The sequence below is a fragment of the Helianthus annuus genome, chromosome 17, assembly GCF_002127325.2.
Source record: "Helianthus annuus cultivar XRQ/B chromosome 17, HanXRQr2.0-SUNRISE, whole genome shotgun sequence".
NCBI classification, from domain to species: domain Eukaryota; kingdom Viridiplantae; phylum Streptophyta; class Magnoliopsida; order Asterales; family Asteraceae; genus Helianthus; species Helianthus annuus.
In genome coordinates this window covers 48,028,342-48,049,119 of record NC_035449.2, presented here as the reverse complement: position 1 = coordinate 48,049,119, position 20,778 = coordinate 48,028,342, and the positions used below count along the sequence as shown (strand labels likewise).

At 35.3% G+C, this 20,778-nt stretch overlaps 1 protein-coding gene across 2 annotated transcripts; it reads right to left on the bottom strand.

Annotated features, from left to right (window-relative positions):
- Window positions 1-9,348: 9,348 nt before the first annotated feature.
- LOC110917757 (SUPPRESSOR OF GAMMA RESPONSE 1) lies at window positions 9,349-20,208 on the bottom strand. 2 transcript variants are annotated; one of them, XM_022162216.2, is made up of 7 exons: window positions 20,118-20,208; window positions 19,941-19,991; window positions 19,003-19,135; window positions 15,923-16,100; window positions 11,206-11,681; window positions 10,293-10,574; window positions 9,349-9,675 (listed from the first exon to the last, which is right to left on the bottom strand). In XM_022162216.2, the coding sequence occupies exons 2-7, from the start codon at window positions 19,946-19,948 to the stop codon at window positions 9,616-9,618; spliced, it is 1,137 nt and encodes a 378-aa protein (XP_022017908.1). In that variant the 5' UTR covers window positions 19,949-19,991; window positions 20,118-20,208; the 3' UTR covers window positions 9,349-9,615. The 2 variants fall into 2 exon arrangements, with proteins under 2 accessions (XP_022017908.1, XP_022017907.1); XM_022162215.2 differs by lacking the exon at window positions 20,118-20,208 and having other exon boundaries at window positions 19,941-20,045.
- Window positions 20,209-20,778: the final 570 nt, after the last annotated feature.

Genomic DNA, 20,778 nt, shown 5'->3' with positions numbered 1-20,778 from the left:
CAAATATGCTTATAAAAACATCATCCCATTGTCTTAGCATTCCTTACAAGACCTTACTTTCTTATCCATACTTAAGTCATGCATCTGGGCCGTAACTTGTTGTTCGCCCCAACTCTCATGAGTTAATTTCTAATATTCTTCCTTTCGATAAAAAATTATGTTTGCGTGCCATTTACAATCATTTTCTTGTTATATTATCGCCATTTACTTTACCCTTACTCATATGACCCGTTTGACTCCATCATGGTCAAACTGTCAACACATACTTATGTAGGTTAATTTCGATCTTTTTATATTTTACATCCGTTTCACGAATTCAAACCTTTCCTTCATATTTTTCATTCTTTCCATTCATTCTTACTTGTTTGATCCGTACTCATTTACAGATTCAAACATTTTCATTCTTACCTTTCATTCTTACTTGTTTGATCTAATTCTTAAAGAATCGTTGGACCCATTCCACCCCACACGACCCTTATTTCCCAATTCATCCGGACATACATTTAATGATTCTCATGGTCTCACGAGCGTCCTACGCTTCTTGCACACTGGCCAGGCGTGCAATCCACATACTAGTCTCGTGTCTTCATGAGAATCATCACTTTATATCCATGGAACCGGTCTTAAGTTCGTGCCACACTCATTTGAATCCTTCTAGGATCACACCATCGTATTTAAAGGCATGCTAAATACCGGTACTTACCAAATTTAAAATTTGTGTACCTGGGGGTCCATTTGCCTGACTTATCACACGCCTTAACCTTCATACTAGCCCGCGACTGCGGAACATCCTCAATGTCCAACAAGCTCACCTTACATCATTCATCATTGTTAGTAACACTACACATACTTATATTAAATTTACCTTTCGGTCTTGATCGAGTCTCAGATTGTACGGGTCACTAATCACGAGAGCACATGGGTTTGAGTTCAAGTACTCACTTTGTTGTACTTGATTTCGCTCAAACCTAGGCCCTGATACCAACTTGTTACACCCTTACACGTTTTAACCAAATGACGCAGCGGAAATACGAACTAAAAAATTTTCCTTCATTATATCCATTCTAACATACTTGGAAGTACTTTAAATCACTATTTTACATTTGATACATTAATCATTTCTATAAGTTAAATAAAACCTAACATACGTATATTAAATTACGTGACCACACACACTCGTACAATCCATGTCTTGACTCGATCTTCAACCGCTTACACTCCATGATGAAAATCCATAATTCTGTACAACCTGCAGACACCACATACAATCACATCGTTAGCAACTGGTGACATCATACTTAAGTTTTAATCATGCATAATTTGGCATCAACATCTCATGCATTCGCTTATATTAATTCATTCATCCATCCATTTGAACACCATCGTTGGACTTCAATGTCAAACCTTCAACTTCCATTATTAATATACCTGCACTTCCATTTCATTCTCAATAGAAAAACGGTTAGCATCACATATTCACCAACGCATTGATGAGCGACATCTTTACATATGCACATAGCGTTAAACTACTTTCATTGGATCTCATCACGTGCAGACACTACCATATGTCCACAAACTTACATATATGTTCCATACATACATCTCATTAAAACGACACCTAGTTCTTACACTATACATTTATATGCTTCCTTATGTACATTTGAGACACAATCACCTATCCAACACTACCATATTATTGTACTAAGTCATGTATAATAATTTGCCTATAAACATACTTAGGAACAAGTTTCATCTTCACGTTCGTATAATACATTCTAATTCATTTGTTCCCACAAGTTTAATTGTTCATAAAGCCTACGCGTTTACATGAACTAGAACTCTTAAATTTTACCTATTACATTAAGGTTGGTCTTTCAAATGTTTTAACAAAGCCTTTCGGGAACTTTACGAAGCATCAGGACGGGAATGGGATCAACTGAATACGCGAAACAAAGAAATCAGCAAACCTGGCAATAGGCATGGCATCGGCGACGCCCAGACTCGCGTCCCCGACGCCCCCCAAAAAATCGCGTCGGCTGAAAAGTGCGTAGGCAGTCAGTTTTTGTGTCGGAAGCAGAACAGGGCGTCGGCGACGCCTCCCCATGTTCTAAACGCTGTTTTGCTTTATTTTGGCTCGTTCGACCCGTTTCCAAGTCCCGTTTCAACCGAATTGACTCAAAACATTCTGAAAAGTCCCGTAACATCCGTAGCACCCCGTAATACCCCATAACATCTCGTAACATTCCCGTAACATCTCGTAACATTATCCGTAACATCCCGTAACGTTATCCGTTGGCTAAATCTTTCGATTAAAGTTTTGACCCGTATGACGAAGTTTCACCGGGTTAACATCGTACGACTATTACAACCATTCTAATCCTAACATTTTCATTATTTATAAAACCTTACTTGATTTCAATAATCATGCTTAAATAACTAGTACATAACTTTACTTGAACAAAATAAGAAGTGATTCCGGAAATCACTTCCCTTAGCGTCCGTATTTGCATCCGTTACCTTGCCACCTTTTAATCCGTTAGCCTTCCATGCTTCCATCCATCTTGATATAATCCCTATACTTTCACGTCATCGCAATCACATTCTGATTAGCATACATGATTATGCATGTTAACGATCATATCAAATGTATATCTCCCATTTGACTTTCATTAGTCAATTCTAGTAAACATAAGACATATACCCAAATTCACATCTTTTCAAACTCATATAATTCATCATGTCATCACATATAACACATATTGATATAACACGCACTATATGACTTTCTGTAATCTTACTATCATGACAACAAGTCTACCCATGCTTCTTATGCGCAGTTGACTTTCAGAAGTCAACGGTCTATCATATGAACTTTCAACTTAACCTTGTATATCCGTGTCATCATATTAGTTATACTAATGACACACTATATATATATTTTATACTCATGATGCAATATACTTATAACCATATGATCACCTAGTTATATCATGTACATGTATAACCAATTCAATACAAGCTAAAGCTCTCATGGTCCTACAATTGTCAATCACATTCAACGCTAGTAATTTAACATAATATCAACATCATTCTTTATTAGTGAGTTCACAAGCTATTCATTTATTACCCATCCATTCCAGATTACCAATAAATAACTAGTTCGACACATAGTATGCATCACCATTCAAGCATGTAGTACAAGCCACTGATGCATACTTCTATAAATCTTGAAATCAGACAACAACCTTCATATGGAATAATTCAAACACACCTGCCTCATAAAAGCTTTCTAACAATTTCATTGGTATCACATTCTATACTTAGTTACTATGTTTTTGCTTACAACATCACCTTCTAACTTCACCTAGGCATTTCATCAAACACTTAGTCTGCATACTACTAACAAAGCATATTGTACAACTAATTTATGCATGATCTTCCAAGTTCATACTTAATTCATCAAATCTTCCTACTAATCAACAAATACTATTCACACATATTCATCAAACATAACCAACACCACATTTCCTTCAATTCATCTAACAAGATTCCATCATACACAACATGGTACACCAACATTCAATAAAAATTGAACATGGTGAAATACCCATGTCATCTTTATCATTCAACTAGTAGGTTTTCATCTTTAAACATCAAATTAATCGAAATGATGCATAACACGTGTTTTCTAAGATGATGCTAATACATATTCATGCTCAATTTCATACAAATTCTTGGATTGATCATAACCCACTTCATATCAAAATCACCAAATCACAAATTACAAATTTATAGGGCTAGATGATCAAGAATTCATGTACATGCATTAGATTTGGGCTGAATTCCCTTTTCAATTTGATCAAAATGCATCTTTTGAGCATTCTCCCTTTCTTCTCTCTTGTTGGTGTCGACACACACACACAAACACACACAAACTACTGACTTTTGCATTTAACCAAAACTTCATCTCAAATCTTTAATTTCAGCCCCTCATGTTTGTTACTTGCTCATAATTGTCCCAATTTCATTCCTTATTTGTTTTAACTAACTATTTAACTAGGTTAGGTCGCCTAGTTATCTTATTTTATGTTTTATCAAATTAAAACATATGGCCAATATAAACATTCGAATTTTGGGAGCATTCACATCCATGGCATCAAATTCAGTGTGTGGTGTTTTTAAAATATAAAGAGTATAAAAAGTGGTTGTGAGTGGAGGAGATAAAATGTTACTGTTCATTTGTATATTTGGGGGGGGACACTGTTCACCCCCTATAATTTTTTAATATATTTTGAAAGTGGTTGTGAGTGGAGGAGAGAGAAAAGTTAATGATAAAGGTATAAAAAATATTATTTAATCGCAAAGCATAGAGAGAAAATGTAGTGTTTTTAGTGTAATTTAGGGTGAAAGTATAGTCGGATGGATGTGAATGCTCTAATATAGGTTGAATATTTTAATTTTGTTATTATGATAGTTGTGGAGGTGGTGGTTGGTGGGGGTGGGTGGGTGGGTGGCAGTGGTGGTTGATGGTGGGGGTGGAGGGCCGATGAGATAGAGAGTGGGGGGGGGGGGGGGTAGAGAGAGAGAGAGGTGGAGAGAGAGATTTGTGTGTAATATCGATATATGTAATATTATATTAGTTTTTTAAATTTAATTTTCTTTTATTTATTAATTTATTTTTAACTACATAGGTAAAAAAGACTAAAATACCCTTGTGTTACCTGATTTAACAGAAAAAATCAACTGGGTTAATGCTAAAGGACATACCGTATAAGATTTTAAAACAATAAGTACAAAACTCGTCTATTTTGAAGATAAAAGACATTGCCTGAAATGTGATATATGGATAAAAGACAAAATTTGCAATTCGCTCTTAATTTTTTTTTCGAAGTGGTGTTTTTCGGCCCCTTACAACAGCTGTAAAAAATTTATGACATAAAAATGAAATCACTTTTTACAACATTTATGGCTGCCGTAAATAAAAAAAAAACTAGTTTTTTTGTGGAAAAGTTGGTTTTTTTAGGATTTTTGGTAAAGGTTTTTTTGAAAAAACCTTTTATAAGGCCGAGTTCTCTAAGTTCTCACAACTCGTATAAGTTTTCATTTTGCTCTAACCCTATACCCGTGTAATATACAACTCTATAACCTACTATAGCGTATATAATAAACACAAGCTTACAATGGACACTCTTGAGACACATCGCCGCATGGCCATGACTAATACAGGAAAATTACAGCATCATAATAAGCTACAGTCATGGGATTTTTTTTTTAAAGTTTCAAAATAACCTTTACCCTATAAATAATAAATATGCCTAGTATTCTCTTATAACTTTCGTTTGTTGGTATGTTTTAGAAAAACTAAATAAGCAATATATATATTTTTTTTTTTTGAAAATGCGGCACCATGTCACCATCACCATTTTTTTGTTCATCGTTCGGATCACTACATCACGTCGTATAGGTACCACGTCACTATTTTTTCTTCTATTTGTTATATTTTATTTTGTTTTTATTTATTTTACACACTTATATTTTCCAGCTTTATACTGGTCTTTTGTTTGGTTTGTACACAGATTCCCCATCGAATCGTATGGTGGGGAAATCATAGTTATATTGAAAGAAAGATGCATATAATTTATGTTTATAGCAAGTTGAAGGTAATCTAATATATTATATTGAATTTTACCACAAACAAAATTAAGGTGGAATGATGTTTTAGATAATTTTTATTATAAGACATGAGCTAAAATCAATAAAGTATAATTACGTATAAATTTAATTTATAAGTTTTGAACCTATTTAAGGGTGGAATCACTAGAAATCCTAGCTCCTTAATAAGAGTTTGACCATTATTAAAACTAAAAATTGTTGAAACTGAATCATTAACATCTTTTAATCAATGTTAACTAGAGTCCGATTAGTCCACCACATAATATGTAAGAGCATTTTCTTTTTTTCTTTTTTTTTTGAAACATAAACTTCATACGAATACAATTGCTTGCTTTAAGCTAGAGTCCGAACGTTAACTTTGACGATTATGTAAGCATTTTCTAGTTGCTTGCTTTAAGTTTCTTTAATTTCATTTGAATAAAAAAATGATTACAAATGAAGCTAGAGTCGTCAAAGTCCATAGTTGACCAAAAAAAAGAATAATAGTTCCGATTTTCTAGACGTTTCACTTCTACAATATAATCATAGTCTTGGCCATTGGCGTTGCTAACACCACCCCAATAAACAATAGTGTACATCAGTGTGTCTATCACATCATACGAGTTATATGTTGTCAATCGCATCATACATGTCGTATGATTGGGATGAAATATGGTCTACGAGCTGTATGACTTTGTCAGTTGTCACATCAGTCATACCTTTGTCACTCAAACATATTATGCATGTTGTATAATTTGACAACCACCACCTCATATGACCATATGGCCATTTTCCGTCCCCTCAAACGACCCAAAATGGCATGTTTCTCCTGTCATCAATTTCGGCCCGTATGACATTCAATAGACAGTGTGTGTTTGTATATATAGCTCCGACCTTTAGCCATAACTTGCAAACATGAACTACTCTGAAGATGTTATAATACGTAAATGAAGATAAACAAATCAATCATTGTTCCTAAATGTATTGTTCGACAAGCTTAGATTATATATTAAAAAACACAACACACAAGTTAATAATTACAAAGACAACCATAGTCCACTTCACTTGGTTTCTGAAATCATAATCTCTTCACATCCTATAAGTATTAGGGTTTATTATGTAATTAGTTAATAGTTAGTTTTTATTAGAATTAGATTAGTGATAGAAGTGCGGGGACTAGATGCGACAAAAAGAAAGATAGTAACCTACATGTTTGAAACGACACATCCAAAGGGACGTACCCTTCTCTGATCGACGGCAGGAAACAAGAACACAGGGACGCAACCTTTCAAATCGATTGAGAGCCACAAGATCAAAGGACACGACTCTTCACAAAGAGACACGTCTATTGGATTCGCACCTCTTCAATTAGTATAAATAGGGTTAGGATTTTCTATTGTAAATTCATTCTCATTCATTCACTTATACATATTCAAGATTTGTATTCTTTCAATCAAGGTTAGTTTGTGTTTATTTCATTCGTTGTCATATTCATTGTTTATCAAGAAGATTCTGGGCAACAGTGGTATCAGAGCCTAGGGCTCAAATTCGTTTCGGAAAACAATCATCAGGTGGGTGGTTGAATTCCCCTAACAATTCTGATCACGCAGGAGGCGTCGATTAGGTTGTTTTTTTTTAAGTTTTAACACCAATCGCATCAAGCGGGTACGATTGTTGTTCGTTCGTTAATCGGTCATCAGGAGGGTGTTCGATTTTTTTATCTGATCATCACTGAGGGTGTTCAGATTCTGAGTTTTTCTTTTTAATTCAAATCACGGCAAGAGGCTACGATTCGGGTTAAGAAGACGGAAGCAAATCTGAGAAATTTGTATTCCGGTTTGAAGAAGCAATCGCAAATCTGAGAAGTTTGGGTTGTTTGAAGTTTGCAAAAGACACAAAATCTGAGAAGTTTTGTGATATCAAAGCATCAAGAGGGTGTTCGGTTGAGAAGTTTAGTCGCAAATCAAGCGGGTTTGGGGCTGATTTTTTTGTTTAGAGAGTCGCGAATCAAGAAGGAAGAAAAAAAAGCGCAGCCAAGAGGGTTGTTAAGAGAAGTCAGAAAACCGTGCGGAGAATCACGATAAGAGAAGTCGGTCGGTTCGCAAATTCCAGGTTCTACGTTCTATTTTTTCTGGAATTTATATAAGGTTTAGAAATTGGTTTGATTACACGTTAGAAAGTTAGTGTGAATTTTTTGGAATCATAGACTTCGGTTTTAGGAGAAAACCAAAGTTTTGAAAGTGAAAATTGTTGGAAAAGAAATTATGGCGGATTCAGGAGGAGCCTCTCCGTCAAACGCGGTAGTAATTAGAGAGGGTAGTTCATTCTCCCAGTTTCAGTGTCCTATCTTAAAGTCTACAAATTATACGGTATGGGCAATCCGTATAAAAACCATTTTGAGGGCAAACGGATTATGGGAAATGATAGAACCAAAAGAAAATACGCAAGCGGATGAAAAGAAGGATATGATGGCGACCGCTTATTTATTTCAAGCACTACCGGAAGATATGATAATACAAGTTGCAAGTTGCAAGAGTGCAAAAAAAATTTGGGATGCATTAAAGACTAGGCACGTCGGTGCAGATCGAGTGCAAAAGGCACGTCTTCAAACGCTCAAAACAGAGTTTGAGATGTTAAAGATGAAGGAGGAAGACACTATCGATTCGTTCACTGCAAGACTAAATAGCATTGTCACGAGGGCAAGTGGTCTTGGATCAACTTATGATCAACCGACTTTAGTACGAAAACTTCTGAGTTCTGTACCGAAAAGGTTCGTTCAAATTGTTGCAACCATTGAACAATTCGCTGATTTGGAAACAACGACGCTAGATGAGACAATTGGAAGGTTGAAAGCCTATGAAGAAAGGACCGGTTTGGTGGATGAAAACCCGGTATATAACCAAGAGAAACTTATGTATACGCGACGCGACAAGAACTATGGTCGTGGAAGGCGTTTTGGGAAGAATGGACAAGGAAGGTTCAACTCATCGCAAGACAAATGGCGTGATGGAAAGTTCAAACAACAAGAAGATGATGATGAAGATTCATCACATGATGCTTATAAGAGTAGAAGCAACCAAAGGAAATTCGGGAAGGATTTAAGCAAGATAAAATGCTACAATTGCCAAAAGTTTGGTCATTATGCCTCAGATTGTCCTGAATCAAATCAAAGAGGAGAAGAAACAAATCTGGTGCAGGAAGACGAGGAACCAACTCTCCTAATGGCAATCAAAGAAGACTACAATGATCTACTTCAACAAGCACACGATGGCAAGCAAGATATGGAAAAGATCAAGGTGCAACTTAAGGATGTTCGAGATTAGGGGGTGAATGAAATCATAATCTCTTCACATCCTATAAGTATTAGGGTTTATTATGTAATTAGTTAATAGTTAGTTTTTATTAGAATTAGATTAGTGATAGAAGTGCGGGGACTAGATGCGACAAAAAGAAAGATAGTAACCTACATGTTTGAAACGACACATCCAAAGGGACGTACCCTTCTCTGATCGACGGCAGGAAACAAGAACACAGGGACGCAACCTTTCAAATCGATTGAGAGCCACAAGATCAAAGGACACGACTCTTCACAAAGAGACACGTCTATTGGATTCGCACCTCTTCAATTAGTATAAATAGGGTTAGGATTTTCTATTGTAAATTCATTCTCATTCATTCACTTATACATATTCAAGATTTGTATTCTTTCAATCAAGGTTAGTTTGTGTTTATTTCATTCGTTGTCATATTCATTGTTTGTCAAGAAGATTCTGGGCAACAGTTTCTATCACAACATAGAAACAGATTAACTTGGAAAACATGTCACTGATCATATTACCAAATACATGAGTCCAAACTCAGAAACTGCAAGATGGTGTTCCATGAACCAAAATTCTTATGGAAGCTGCTAAGGAGTGTGTCTGTCTGGTGTGATGGATATCCCAATGCCAAAAGTTGAAAACTTCATCTTCGTAGCCAATCTAACCACCCACAAATGTTATCTTCACATGGAAAATACCGCTCCTGCATCACCAAATTATTGAAGCAATTGCATCAGCTTTCAAGGATCAAACAAGAACATATACAAGAATTCCAGTTTTAAATCAGAAACTACAAGGTCCAAATTTGATGTTCTATACTTAGTTTCAGCACAACTTTAGTGCAATTATTAACTCTGTTTTTATCTAACGTTCGAAATTGACACGTCTATATCTTCATATCCTATGATGACTAACCATAAATATGGTGACCACGGACAACTCTCACATTATCTAATTCTACTACTAAAATACACCTTTTTGTACACCATGAACCACTTGGAAAGGCAAAGGCTTAAACGCATACGAGTTCCAACTATTATAAAAGAATATCATTTATTGACCACAATAACCCTATATATCGTCTGTGGAGCCTCATCTTCTTGGCTTTGAGCATTCCGTAGCCTATATGGTATGGGGGTATATTTAGTTAAGGGAAATATTTATTTACTACTTCTAGTAAGTATTTATCTTCTCCTTTTGTATTTATCTCTACATAGTTCTGATCATGTTACCTAGTAATTATCACCTTATACCCTATAACCAATGATCAACAATTCATGTTTCTCACGACACAGAATGTGAATGAAAGGCTAAGCTTACCGCAAGGCTGATGACATAAGGTGGACTACCCAAGTCCAGATTCTCAAGCGCCGTTGTTCCAGGACATACGTCTCTAGCGGCACCTGCAGCATTGTTGGTAGAGAAACTCGAACCGGACAGAGAGTAATGCGAATCCGTATTGCCTTCTCTGGAGAATGAGTGACGAAATGCATCCGTATTTGTCGCTTTAGAGTCATCCTCAAACACCGGTAAGCTTAGATCATCCTTGAGTTCAGCAGTAGGAAAAGAAACAAGGTATTTCTGTTCATAGCACTCCGATTCCTTACATGGAAAAAAAATACAACAATCAGTATTTGAAAGAATTGAAAGGAGCATTTAAATAGAATAAATTTTCCATTATTGGTGTTAAATGTTTTTGTGTTAATTATAGTTAAGCAGGTATCTCTTCATATAATAGAGAAAATGCAAGAAAATAAATGTGAAGAAACTCGTAACCGATAAACCTTCCTAAAACAATGAAGAAATAAAAGTCCTAACCGTGAAGTGTTCATAAAACTAAGAAGAAACAAAACTCCGAATTGATGAGTGTTCATATAATAAGGAATGAATAACTGATAAGATCTCTATTATGATAAACTATAATATAGATGAACTTCAAAATCTATCTATGTGTGTGTATCTCTCTATCTAGCCAAAGGCGCCCCGGGTGAGGCGTAGGCAAAACGCCTTGCAGCCATCCAGATGGTCTAAAACATCCAAAAAAAGCCTTGACACAGCCTAGAACATGTCTAAAACCACTAAAAATGGTATGTTTATGATGTGTGTCTTGCATATAAAGGGCCTTATCACTAGTCCAAGGCTCACCCTTTGTGGCTTGAGTTCGCCTTGTGACTTCGACTACCTAGATATATGGCTACTAATTAGATCTAGGTAGAGAGATCCGGTTACCAACCTGTGCTGGTGACTGGAAAACATATTCACATGTGACATCTTCATATAGTGGAGTCTTTCCTGGCCGTAGTGGATCAGAAGCATTGATCATTGGAGTTCTAGGATCCGAACCTTCATCTACAACACGAACATTAGTATTCTCATGAGTCTCCTTTTGTGCTTGATAATATATCTTTGAAACCACATATTGACCGTCCTTCTCATCTTCATTGGTTCCTAAATGATATTGATGCATAACCCAGTTCGTTTTACAAGGTTTTGATCCCCCAACAGTACTCCCATAAAGAACCATTATCTTTTTTAATCCAATTTGAACTCCATTTTTAAATATGGCCTTAGTCTTGCCAGTCTTGTGCCAACGGACATCCTTTTCTACACTAGATCTATTGCAGACTTTCCTAAGCTTTCGTTGGCCTTTAGTGTATGCGTTTTTGGTCTGATAAAAGAAATGAAAACATTTTCCATCCTTTCTTGCTCCTACAAAATCACAAGAGTGAATACTTGTTAGTGAAAATTGATTTAGTTTAGTATTATTTAGGAAAAAATATACGTTTTATCCTTTATCTTGATATCCTTTTTCAGGCGGTGTCCTTTTTAATGAATTTTGACAGCTTTTGCCTTTTATATGGAATTTTGTTGCACGTTTTGTCCTTTGACGGTAACCCAATTAGATTTTTTTTTGTTAAATCTGGTTACCCAGGGGTATTTTAGTCTTTTTACCCCTTTATTTAATATTAAATAAAAAATAAAACAAAACATTTTAAATATATATATATATATATAACTCCCTGTCTCTTTCTATACCATGCTCTCTCTCTCTCTCTCTACCACACTCTCTCTCACACATGCAACAAAATTCCCTACAAAGGGCAAAACGTGTTGACGGTAATTCCCGACTCATCACAAGTCGGTGATGTGAAAGGGTGACAAAGGAGTTCAAGTCACAAGTTGGTGAACTTGAGGGATCAATGTTGACAAGTTGGTCATAATTGGTTAAGTTTCCTAATTACATTATAATTATATTTGGTAATGTCTTGGTCACCAAGTTAAGGTTATTTGGTAATGTCTTGGTCACCAAGTTAGGGTAAGCCTATATAAACCAAGGTAGGGTTAGACATTATTAAGACTCAAGAGAAGAGAGACAAGACTAGAGAGAAACCGAGTTATGGTTTGAGAGTCTGTAATCAGTTTTGAGTTATTTTCTGATTAATAAGATTTTGAGTTATTCGATCTAAATTCTTTTCTTCATCTTTTCTATTCGGTTTGATTGTCGATTGGGACTTGAATGGTATCAGAGCCAAGTTCAAGAACCTTAAACGAATACGCCGCCGCCTTCGGAAGCAGTCGTCGTTGCCGGAAGTAAACATTGCGGTCATTGCCGTGTTTTACCGATTGAACTAAGTCGAGTTCAATTATTGCCACTACCACCGATCGAAAACAAACCGTATGGTATGTAAGTTTGTTCTGAATTAAATATAAGAACAGTGTGTTTCGTTGGCCACATGTTTCTGCTGTTTTCGGGTTTTTACTTTTGATTGGTTGGTTGGTCAAATAAGATGATTTGACTTTTTGGTTGAGTTTTGTTGGCACTTGGCAATGTATATTAAAACAAAAGAAAAAAAAGTCAAAACAATTTATTGTTTTCTTTTTTTTTTTTTTTTTTTTTTTTTTTTTGCGAAACAGCATCCAAAACAAAAAAAAAAAAGAAGTTGGTTTTCATTATTTTTCTTTTTGTTGGTTTAGACTAAGTTGTGGTTTAAACATTAAACGTTGTTTGGGTTGGACAAGTGGTTCAATTCGAGGTTTAATTGTTATTCGGTTTTCGAGAGGTATTTATGACCGGGTTTCTGGGAGCAAACGCGTTCGATTCTGAAAAGTTGTTCAAAAATCAACGATGGACGGGAACAGACCACCACCGGTTGTGGTTAAGGATCATAGTACCACAACTTTACAATGTCCAATATTGACAGAAACTAATTACAATATTTGAGCGATTCGGATCAAAGAGATATTCAAGGTTTATGGAATACAGAAAGCTTTAGAACCAGGTGAAGAAGAGGTAGAAGCTAAAAAGGATGGCATGGCGGTTGCACTTCTACTTCAAGCAATATCCGAAGAGCTCGTGTTTCAAATAGCTCAGTTTCAGACTGCAAAGGAAATTTGGGAAGCGTTGAAGACACGGTATGTTGGGTTGAACGGGTTCGAGAGGCAAAGATTGAGCAACTGGAAAATGAGTTCGAATCCTTGAAGATGAAAGAAACAGAGACAATTGATTCTTTCGCAGGGAGGATAAGTCAGTTAGTTACCAAAGCAGCCAGCTTGGGAACCACTTACGAAAACAAAAAGCTAACCAGAAAGTTATTAGGCTCAGTTCCAGCAAAGTATGTTCCAATTGTAGCTTCAATTGAACAATTCGCAGATTTGAAGGCCATGACGTTTCAGGAAGCGATCGGTAGACTTAAGACGTTCGAAGACAGGATTAAGGGTATCGAATCTTTAGCAGAAAATCAAGGTAATCTAATGTTTGCCAATGGTGAGTCATCCTCGAAATCTAAATCCTATGAAAATACGCGTGGGCGAGGCGGTTCAAGTTACCGAGGCATACGTCAAGACCGGGATGATGAGGACCAAGGTGGAAGTCAAAGCCGAGATGGTCAAGATCATCGGTCAAAACAAACGGGTCAAAGAAGAACCAATGATCGTCAAAAAGGAAGGAAAGATAGATCACAGGTTCAATGTTACCGTTGTGATAAATTTGGTCACTTCGCGTCAGGATGTCCGGATCGTATGAAGAAACAAGATGAAGCTAACTTAGCTAAAAACGATGATTTTGATCCATCAGTATTCATGATGAGATGTGATCAAGAGACGGTTTTTCTAAATGAAGAATGGGTGAATCCAAAGCGTTTCGAGACTGAGCCAATGGAGAAAGACACTTGGTATCTCGACAATGGAGCATCGAATCACATGACGGGTAATCGAGCTTATTTCTTTGAACTTAATGAACGAGTCACGGGAAAGGTGAAGTTTGGAGATGGATCTTGTATTGACATACGGGGAAAGGGATCGGTATTACTTGAAGGGAAAACGGGGGAGAAGCGCCTGTTAACCGATGTTTACTACATATCGAGTTTGCAAAGCAATATAATAAGTCTTGGTCAAGCAACAGAAGGTGGATGCGACATTCACATGAAATGTGATTTGCTAACCATTAATGATGATACATGAAAACTTATGATGAAGGTGACAAGGACCAAGAACCGTTTGTACAAGATCAACCTCAAGATAGCAAGTTCCGGTACACAAGATAACATGATTGGAAAAAAGAATTTTGCGGGTAGGGATCTACAAAGAGGTGAACTGAAAGATGATACGGCAACTACGAGTCAGAATCTTCTCAAAGATCCAAGTTTAATGAAGAAGCCCAAAATTCAAAGTCCAAAGAAAAAGTTCAAGAATTCAAAGAAAAAGTTAACCAAGTGATTCAAACCCAAGGAGGTACATTTAATGATTCAAGAAAGCGGGTGTTTGCTCAAGGTCGCAGCCGAGTCAATGGTGGTGCGAGTTCTTATGACCAAAGGACGAGTCATGGAAGGACTAGTCGAGTACAAGGTCGCAAGAATGTTCGAGCTAGGAAGGAGACGAAAAACACAGCTAGAGATCAAGATGAGTTCTATGAGAATCAAGACAAAGAAGACATGTTAGAGCCTACCTATTTCGAGTCGGAAATTAAGGGGGTGATTGTTGGCGGTAATTCACGACTCATCACAAGTCGGTGATGTGAAAGGGTGACAAAGGAGTTCAAGTCACAAGTTGGTAAACTTGAGGGATCAATGTTGACAAGTTCGTCATAATTGGTTAAGTTTCCTAATTACATTATAATTATATTTGGTAATGTCTTGGTAACCAAGTTAAGGTTATTTGGTAATGTCTTGGTCACCAAGTTAAGGTTATTTGGTAATGTCTTGGTCATCAAGTTAGAGTAAGCCTATATAAACCAAGGTAGGGTTAGACATTATTAAGAGTCAAGAGAAGAGAGACAAGACTAGAGAGAAACCGAGTTATGGTTTGAGAGTCTGTAATCAGTTTTGAGTTATTTTCTGATTAATAAGATTGAGAATTATTCGATCTAAATTCTTTTCTTCATCTTTTCTATTTGGTTTGATTGTCGATTGGGACTTGAAAACGTGCAATAAAATTCCCTATAAAGGGCATAACCTGGCAAAATTCATTGAAGATGACACCGTCTGAAAAGGGGTATCAAGATAAAGGACAAAATGTGTAATTTTTCCAATTATTTAAGTTGTAAGTGTTTAACTATTTTATACATTACGTGTTATTTTGCTAACTCTTAAGTTGTATTGTTTTGCATAGAATTTTATCATGTTGGTTTGGCTAAACGTTAAACTTGGCACCCGTCTTCTAAAATTACATAGAAATGTCACCCGAAATACGTCGATTTCGCCCATCTTTTAAAGAATTCTTATTTGCCACTTAACTTAAACAATAAAAGATGGGTGCAACTTTAGCTTGTTGATACGCTTTGGATGACACATGTTCTCTTTAGCCTTGTTTAGTGGCAAATAGGGATCTTTATATATTCACTAGCCATTTTGATATGTTTTGGATGCCAAATTTACCTTCTTAACAAATTGGTTTTTTTAAATGTTGTGATAAATTAATTATGGTGATATAAAAGGCGCATGAAAGTGGCTTACCAGGAAGATTTTCAGGATGTTTGTAACATATTCCTTGCTCAACATCGATTGTAGGAATGAACACGTCGATATATTCATGTGGTCGTCCATTCCCAACTCTAGATTTAGCTGCTAAATGATCCAACAGCTGAACATCAGTTGGATCAAATTTCACTCCACTAGGAAGCCCAGGCCACTCCTTCAAAAAGAAATATAAATTATTTTTATGTACTTGAAAATATTAACATATGTTACTCATTTAGAGGCGGCTCAAGGAGGAGTGATCATAAAGCTATGGTTTTAGGTCTCGCACTTTCTTATAGCCCCCAAATTCCAAATTCTAAATTATACGTAGGTAATTTGATCTTTCAGATTGTTGAGGGACCAAAAAACTTCCTCCCCCCCTTCTCGAAAAAAATTATTAATCCTTTTGGGCGCTCAAAAAGTTGAGCCGGCCCTAGACTTAATTAGGGGAAATTGAATTTTATTAAGGGGTAAGATCAAATAAAAAGTTTATTTTGTCTAAGTAGGATGAGAAGGAATCTTAACCATTCATTTTTCAAATCAATGGCCAAGATGAAAGTGTAGGAGAAAGAAGGAGTGCAATGGTATCTTGAGAAAATCCTATTTATGGACTTTCTCGCTCCACATGCAAGGCACATGCATATTCCACCCCTATTTTTTAAACGTTCATAACTTTTTTATACGACATTATTTTTTCATAAAAATTTACCGTAAATTCGAGCGTCTTTTTATCTTTAATTTGAGTACCATATTGCTATATAAAATGTGAAGACTAAAAACCCACTAAAATATGCTGTATTTCTATCTTGTATAACATTTTTTTGTGCTGGATTTTTGTACTATATTTTTGTGCTAAATTTTTTTTATCAATTTTTTGTGCTGGATTTTTTTATACTACATTTTTTTGCTGAATTTTTTCGTGCTATATTTTTTTATACCAGATTTTTTTGTGCTATATTTTTTGTACTACATTTTTTGTGCTATATTTTTTACTAGATTTTTTGTACTAGATTTTTTTTGTTGTATTTTTAAAAAACAAAAGGGTGTCACATGTCATTTTCACTCCTATTTATAAGGACCAAAATACCCTTCATTCCTACTTATTAAGAGTGTCACATGTCATCATCACAATCCTTCTTAGGCTACTTAGGCAAAATCCACTTTTTAGTGGATCCTTCCCCTTTTATTAATATCATCTTTTGGTAATTACCAATAATAATCCCACCTCTATAAATCCCCAACAGAAGTCTCACCTTTTAAACTTTTTTTCTCAATGGATATACGTTAAAAATATTTAACCCTGTTAACTTTTTTCCCAAATTTCTAACTCATGTTTTAGGGTTTTTTTTTATCAGAACGAAAATACGAGTCAATTGATGTAAAACTTACCTCGAAATGGTGCTTCATTTTGGGTGTTTAAACTTCTAATTAACAAAAATCAAGCTACTTGAGCACTATTTCGAGATAAGTTTAACATCAATTGAGGGGGTGTTTGGGATTGCTTATTTAACTAAAAAATGACTTTTTGATAAAATGACTTATTGACTTATGACTTATCCAAAAGGAGTTTCTAAAAAGTGTTTGGATGAACTTATGAGGTGAGAAAAGTCAATAAGTTGTTCTTAGGCTACTTAGGCAAAATCCACTTTTTAGTGGATCCTTCCCCTTTTATTAATATCATCTTTTGGTAATTACCAATAATAATCCCACCTCTATAAATCCCCAATAGAAGTCTCACCTTTTAAACTTTTTTTCTCAATGGATATACGTTAAAAAAATTTAACCCTGTTAACTTTTTTCCCAAATTTCTAACTCATGTTTTAGGGTTTTTTTTATCAAAACGAAGATACGAGTCAATTGATGTAAAACTTACCTCGAAATGGTGCTTCATTTTGGGTGTTTAAACTTCTAATTAACAAAAATCAAGCTATTTGAGCACTATTTCGAGATAAGTTTAACATCAATTGAGGGGGTGTTTGGGATTGCTTATTTAACTAAAAAATGACTTTTTGATAAAATGACTTATTGACTTATCCAAAAGGAGTTTCTAAAAAGTGTTTGGATGAACTTATGAGGTGAGAAAAGTCAATAAGTTGTTCTTAGGCTACTTAGGCAAAATCCACTTTTTAGTGGATCCTTCCCCTTTTATTAATATCATCTTTTGGTAATTACCAATAATAATCCCACCTCTATAAATCCCCAATAGAAGTCTCACCTTTTAAACTTTTTTTCTCAATGGATATACGTTAAAAAAATTTAACCCTGTTAACTTTTTTCCCAAATTTCTAACTCATGTTTTAGGGTTTTTTTTTATCAGAACGAAGATACGAGTCAATTGATGTAAAACTTACATCGAAATGGTGCTTCATTTTGGATGTTTAAACTTTTAATTAACAAAAATCAAGCTATTTGAGCACTATTTCGAGATAAGTTTAACATCAATTGAGGGGGTGTTTGGGATTGCTTATTTAACTAAAAAATGACTTTTTGACAAAAGGACTTATTGACTTATGACTTATCCAAAAGGAGTTTCTAAAAAGTGTTTGGATGAACTTATGGGGTGAGAAAAATCAATAAGTTGTTTTAAAAAGTGTTTGGATGAACTTATGAGATAGGAAAAGGTAATATTTCATCAAAAGTTAAAAGTAGTTTCAAAAAGTCAAGGCTTCCTGACTTTTCAAAATGACTTTTCTACCTCATACAAAAGGTTGTTTCAAAAAGTACTTTTCACCTATCCAAACATTATTTTGACTTATTGGCTTTTTTAAAAAGCCAATAAGTTGTTTCAAAAAGCTAAGCCAAACACCCCCTAACTTGCATCCCCTTCTAATCAAAATCAAAAGCCCTAAAACATTAGTTTGAAATTCGAACAAAAAAGTTAATTAGGGAGTCAAGTTTTTTTTAACGAAGTTCCATTGAGGAAAAATAAAGTTCAAAAGGTGGGACTGCCTTATAGAGGTGGGATTATTATTCATCAACTACCAAAATGTGGGATCAATAAAACCACTTTGCCCTTGTTTAATAGTGTTGTGTTTATGAAATCACTCTACGCAAATGAACTCAAATTGATATCTTACATCAGGTTTATTTATTCTGCAACTGCATTGTGGACATTCCCAGTTTGCTCCAATGTCCTTGACTTCAGATACGGAAGAAAGACCTGATGTCTTTATTCTCTTTGCTAACGTTCTACCATCAACAAGCCAAATCCTGCAATATTTAGATGTCAAACTAGAGTTGGTAAAGAAGTGAACTATCCATGAAGATAAAATTATAATGGGTAAATCATCACAAATAGAATAGCTGGTCTTAAGATTGTTAGATGAACTAGCTCTAGGTCAAAATGTATTGTTTTCTACTTTTGTATAAAAAGAAAAAACAAGAATAGGTTAACATGAGTAGACCCTTTTCAGTTAAAATCACAAGTTAACTACTTTCTTCTTCATCATCAAACTCCAAAAAAAGACATCTTTCTATTTCCATCAATTATATGCAATCAAACTCCATAAGGACAAATATCACATTTAACCCATGTAATACAATACTAATAACTTAATAAGTATTTCTTTTTCTTGAAAATTAATGTTCCCAAAACTGAAATTTCTTGCAAATTTCTAGTTAATTTTATTGGAAAATGTTTGGAAATTTCCATGACATAAACAAGTGGTGCAACATGCCATTTTAATTAGAACTGAAGAATTTATTGTAGGGACTCAACAAGCAAAGTAAAGAAATATAACTACACAATGTCACATATGATAAAATCTTCAAGAAAAAAGTGTTGAGAGTCTGAGATAATGCCCTAAGAAACTTAAAGAATGAGTCAACAAGCAGAAGAAGTTTAACAAAAATCTTGTTTGATAGAGTAGCATCAAAACCGGTAGATCGAAGATGACAAATTCACACAAACACATACTCATATACACACACATAAAGCCCTAAAATCATGATAACTCCAGATAAAATTCATCACAAAAACAATAACGAGAAGATGATCTGATAAAGAAGAACTAACTTCGCCATGAATGATCACTCAACAAGCGATAGCTTCTCCATGTTTCTCCACCTGAGTAAGTAAGTTAACCAGTGAGAGAGAGAGTGTGTGTGTGTGTGTGTGAAAACTGACACGATATAAAGAAAAAATATATATAGATGAAGCCGCGTTCAATTACAACAGGTATGTTAAGTTAACCTAGCCTGAGGTTCGGTAACTGTCTGGGAATCCACAGTCGTCGATGTTGTATAATCTTGGTCGAACCTAGATCCGAAGCTAAGTGTTTGGATTTTGGAACACAAAAACTGATGTTTGCCTTTGGACAGAGATAAAAATAGTAAATACTAATAAGCTGGAGATGTGGAGCCTCTGTGTATGGCTTGCTCCCCAAGGAACTTACAAACAAACCGTGTGTTAAAATTAACCCTTTATCTTAACTAAAATGACAATTTTAGTACTGATATTTTATTTGAAAATCAAAAAGCATATGCGTCTGTCTAAAAAATATGGGTGTGGGGCTTGAGAGTAGCCTAAAAAATACGTAAGTGAATTTAGTTATATTATAAGGCTAGGTGTTAGGGCATAGTTGGGGGTTTGGGTGAGAAAAAAGTGTTGTTGTATAGACAATACATAGGCACACTTTTTTCTCACTTAGGGGGTGGGGGTGGTCATCACTAATCACTTACAACACCCAATCAAGTTCTGTCATGTCATCAATCGTTTTTCCATCACTTACAACCTTTTTAGTGACAATGGTCATCACTCACAACACCCACCAATAAACCCTCACACCCCCTCACATCCATTTATCACTCACAAAGCCATCACTCGTTGAATTTATCACGCACACAATCCCATC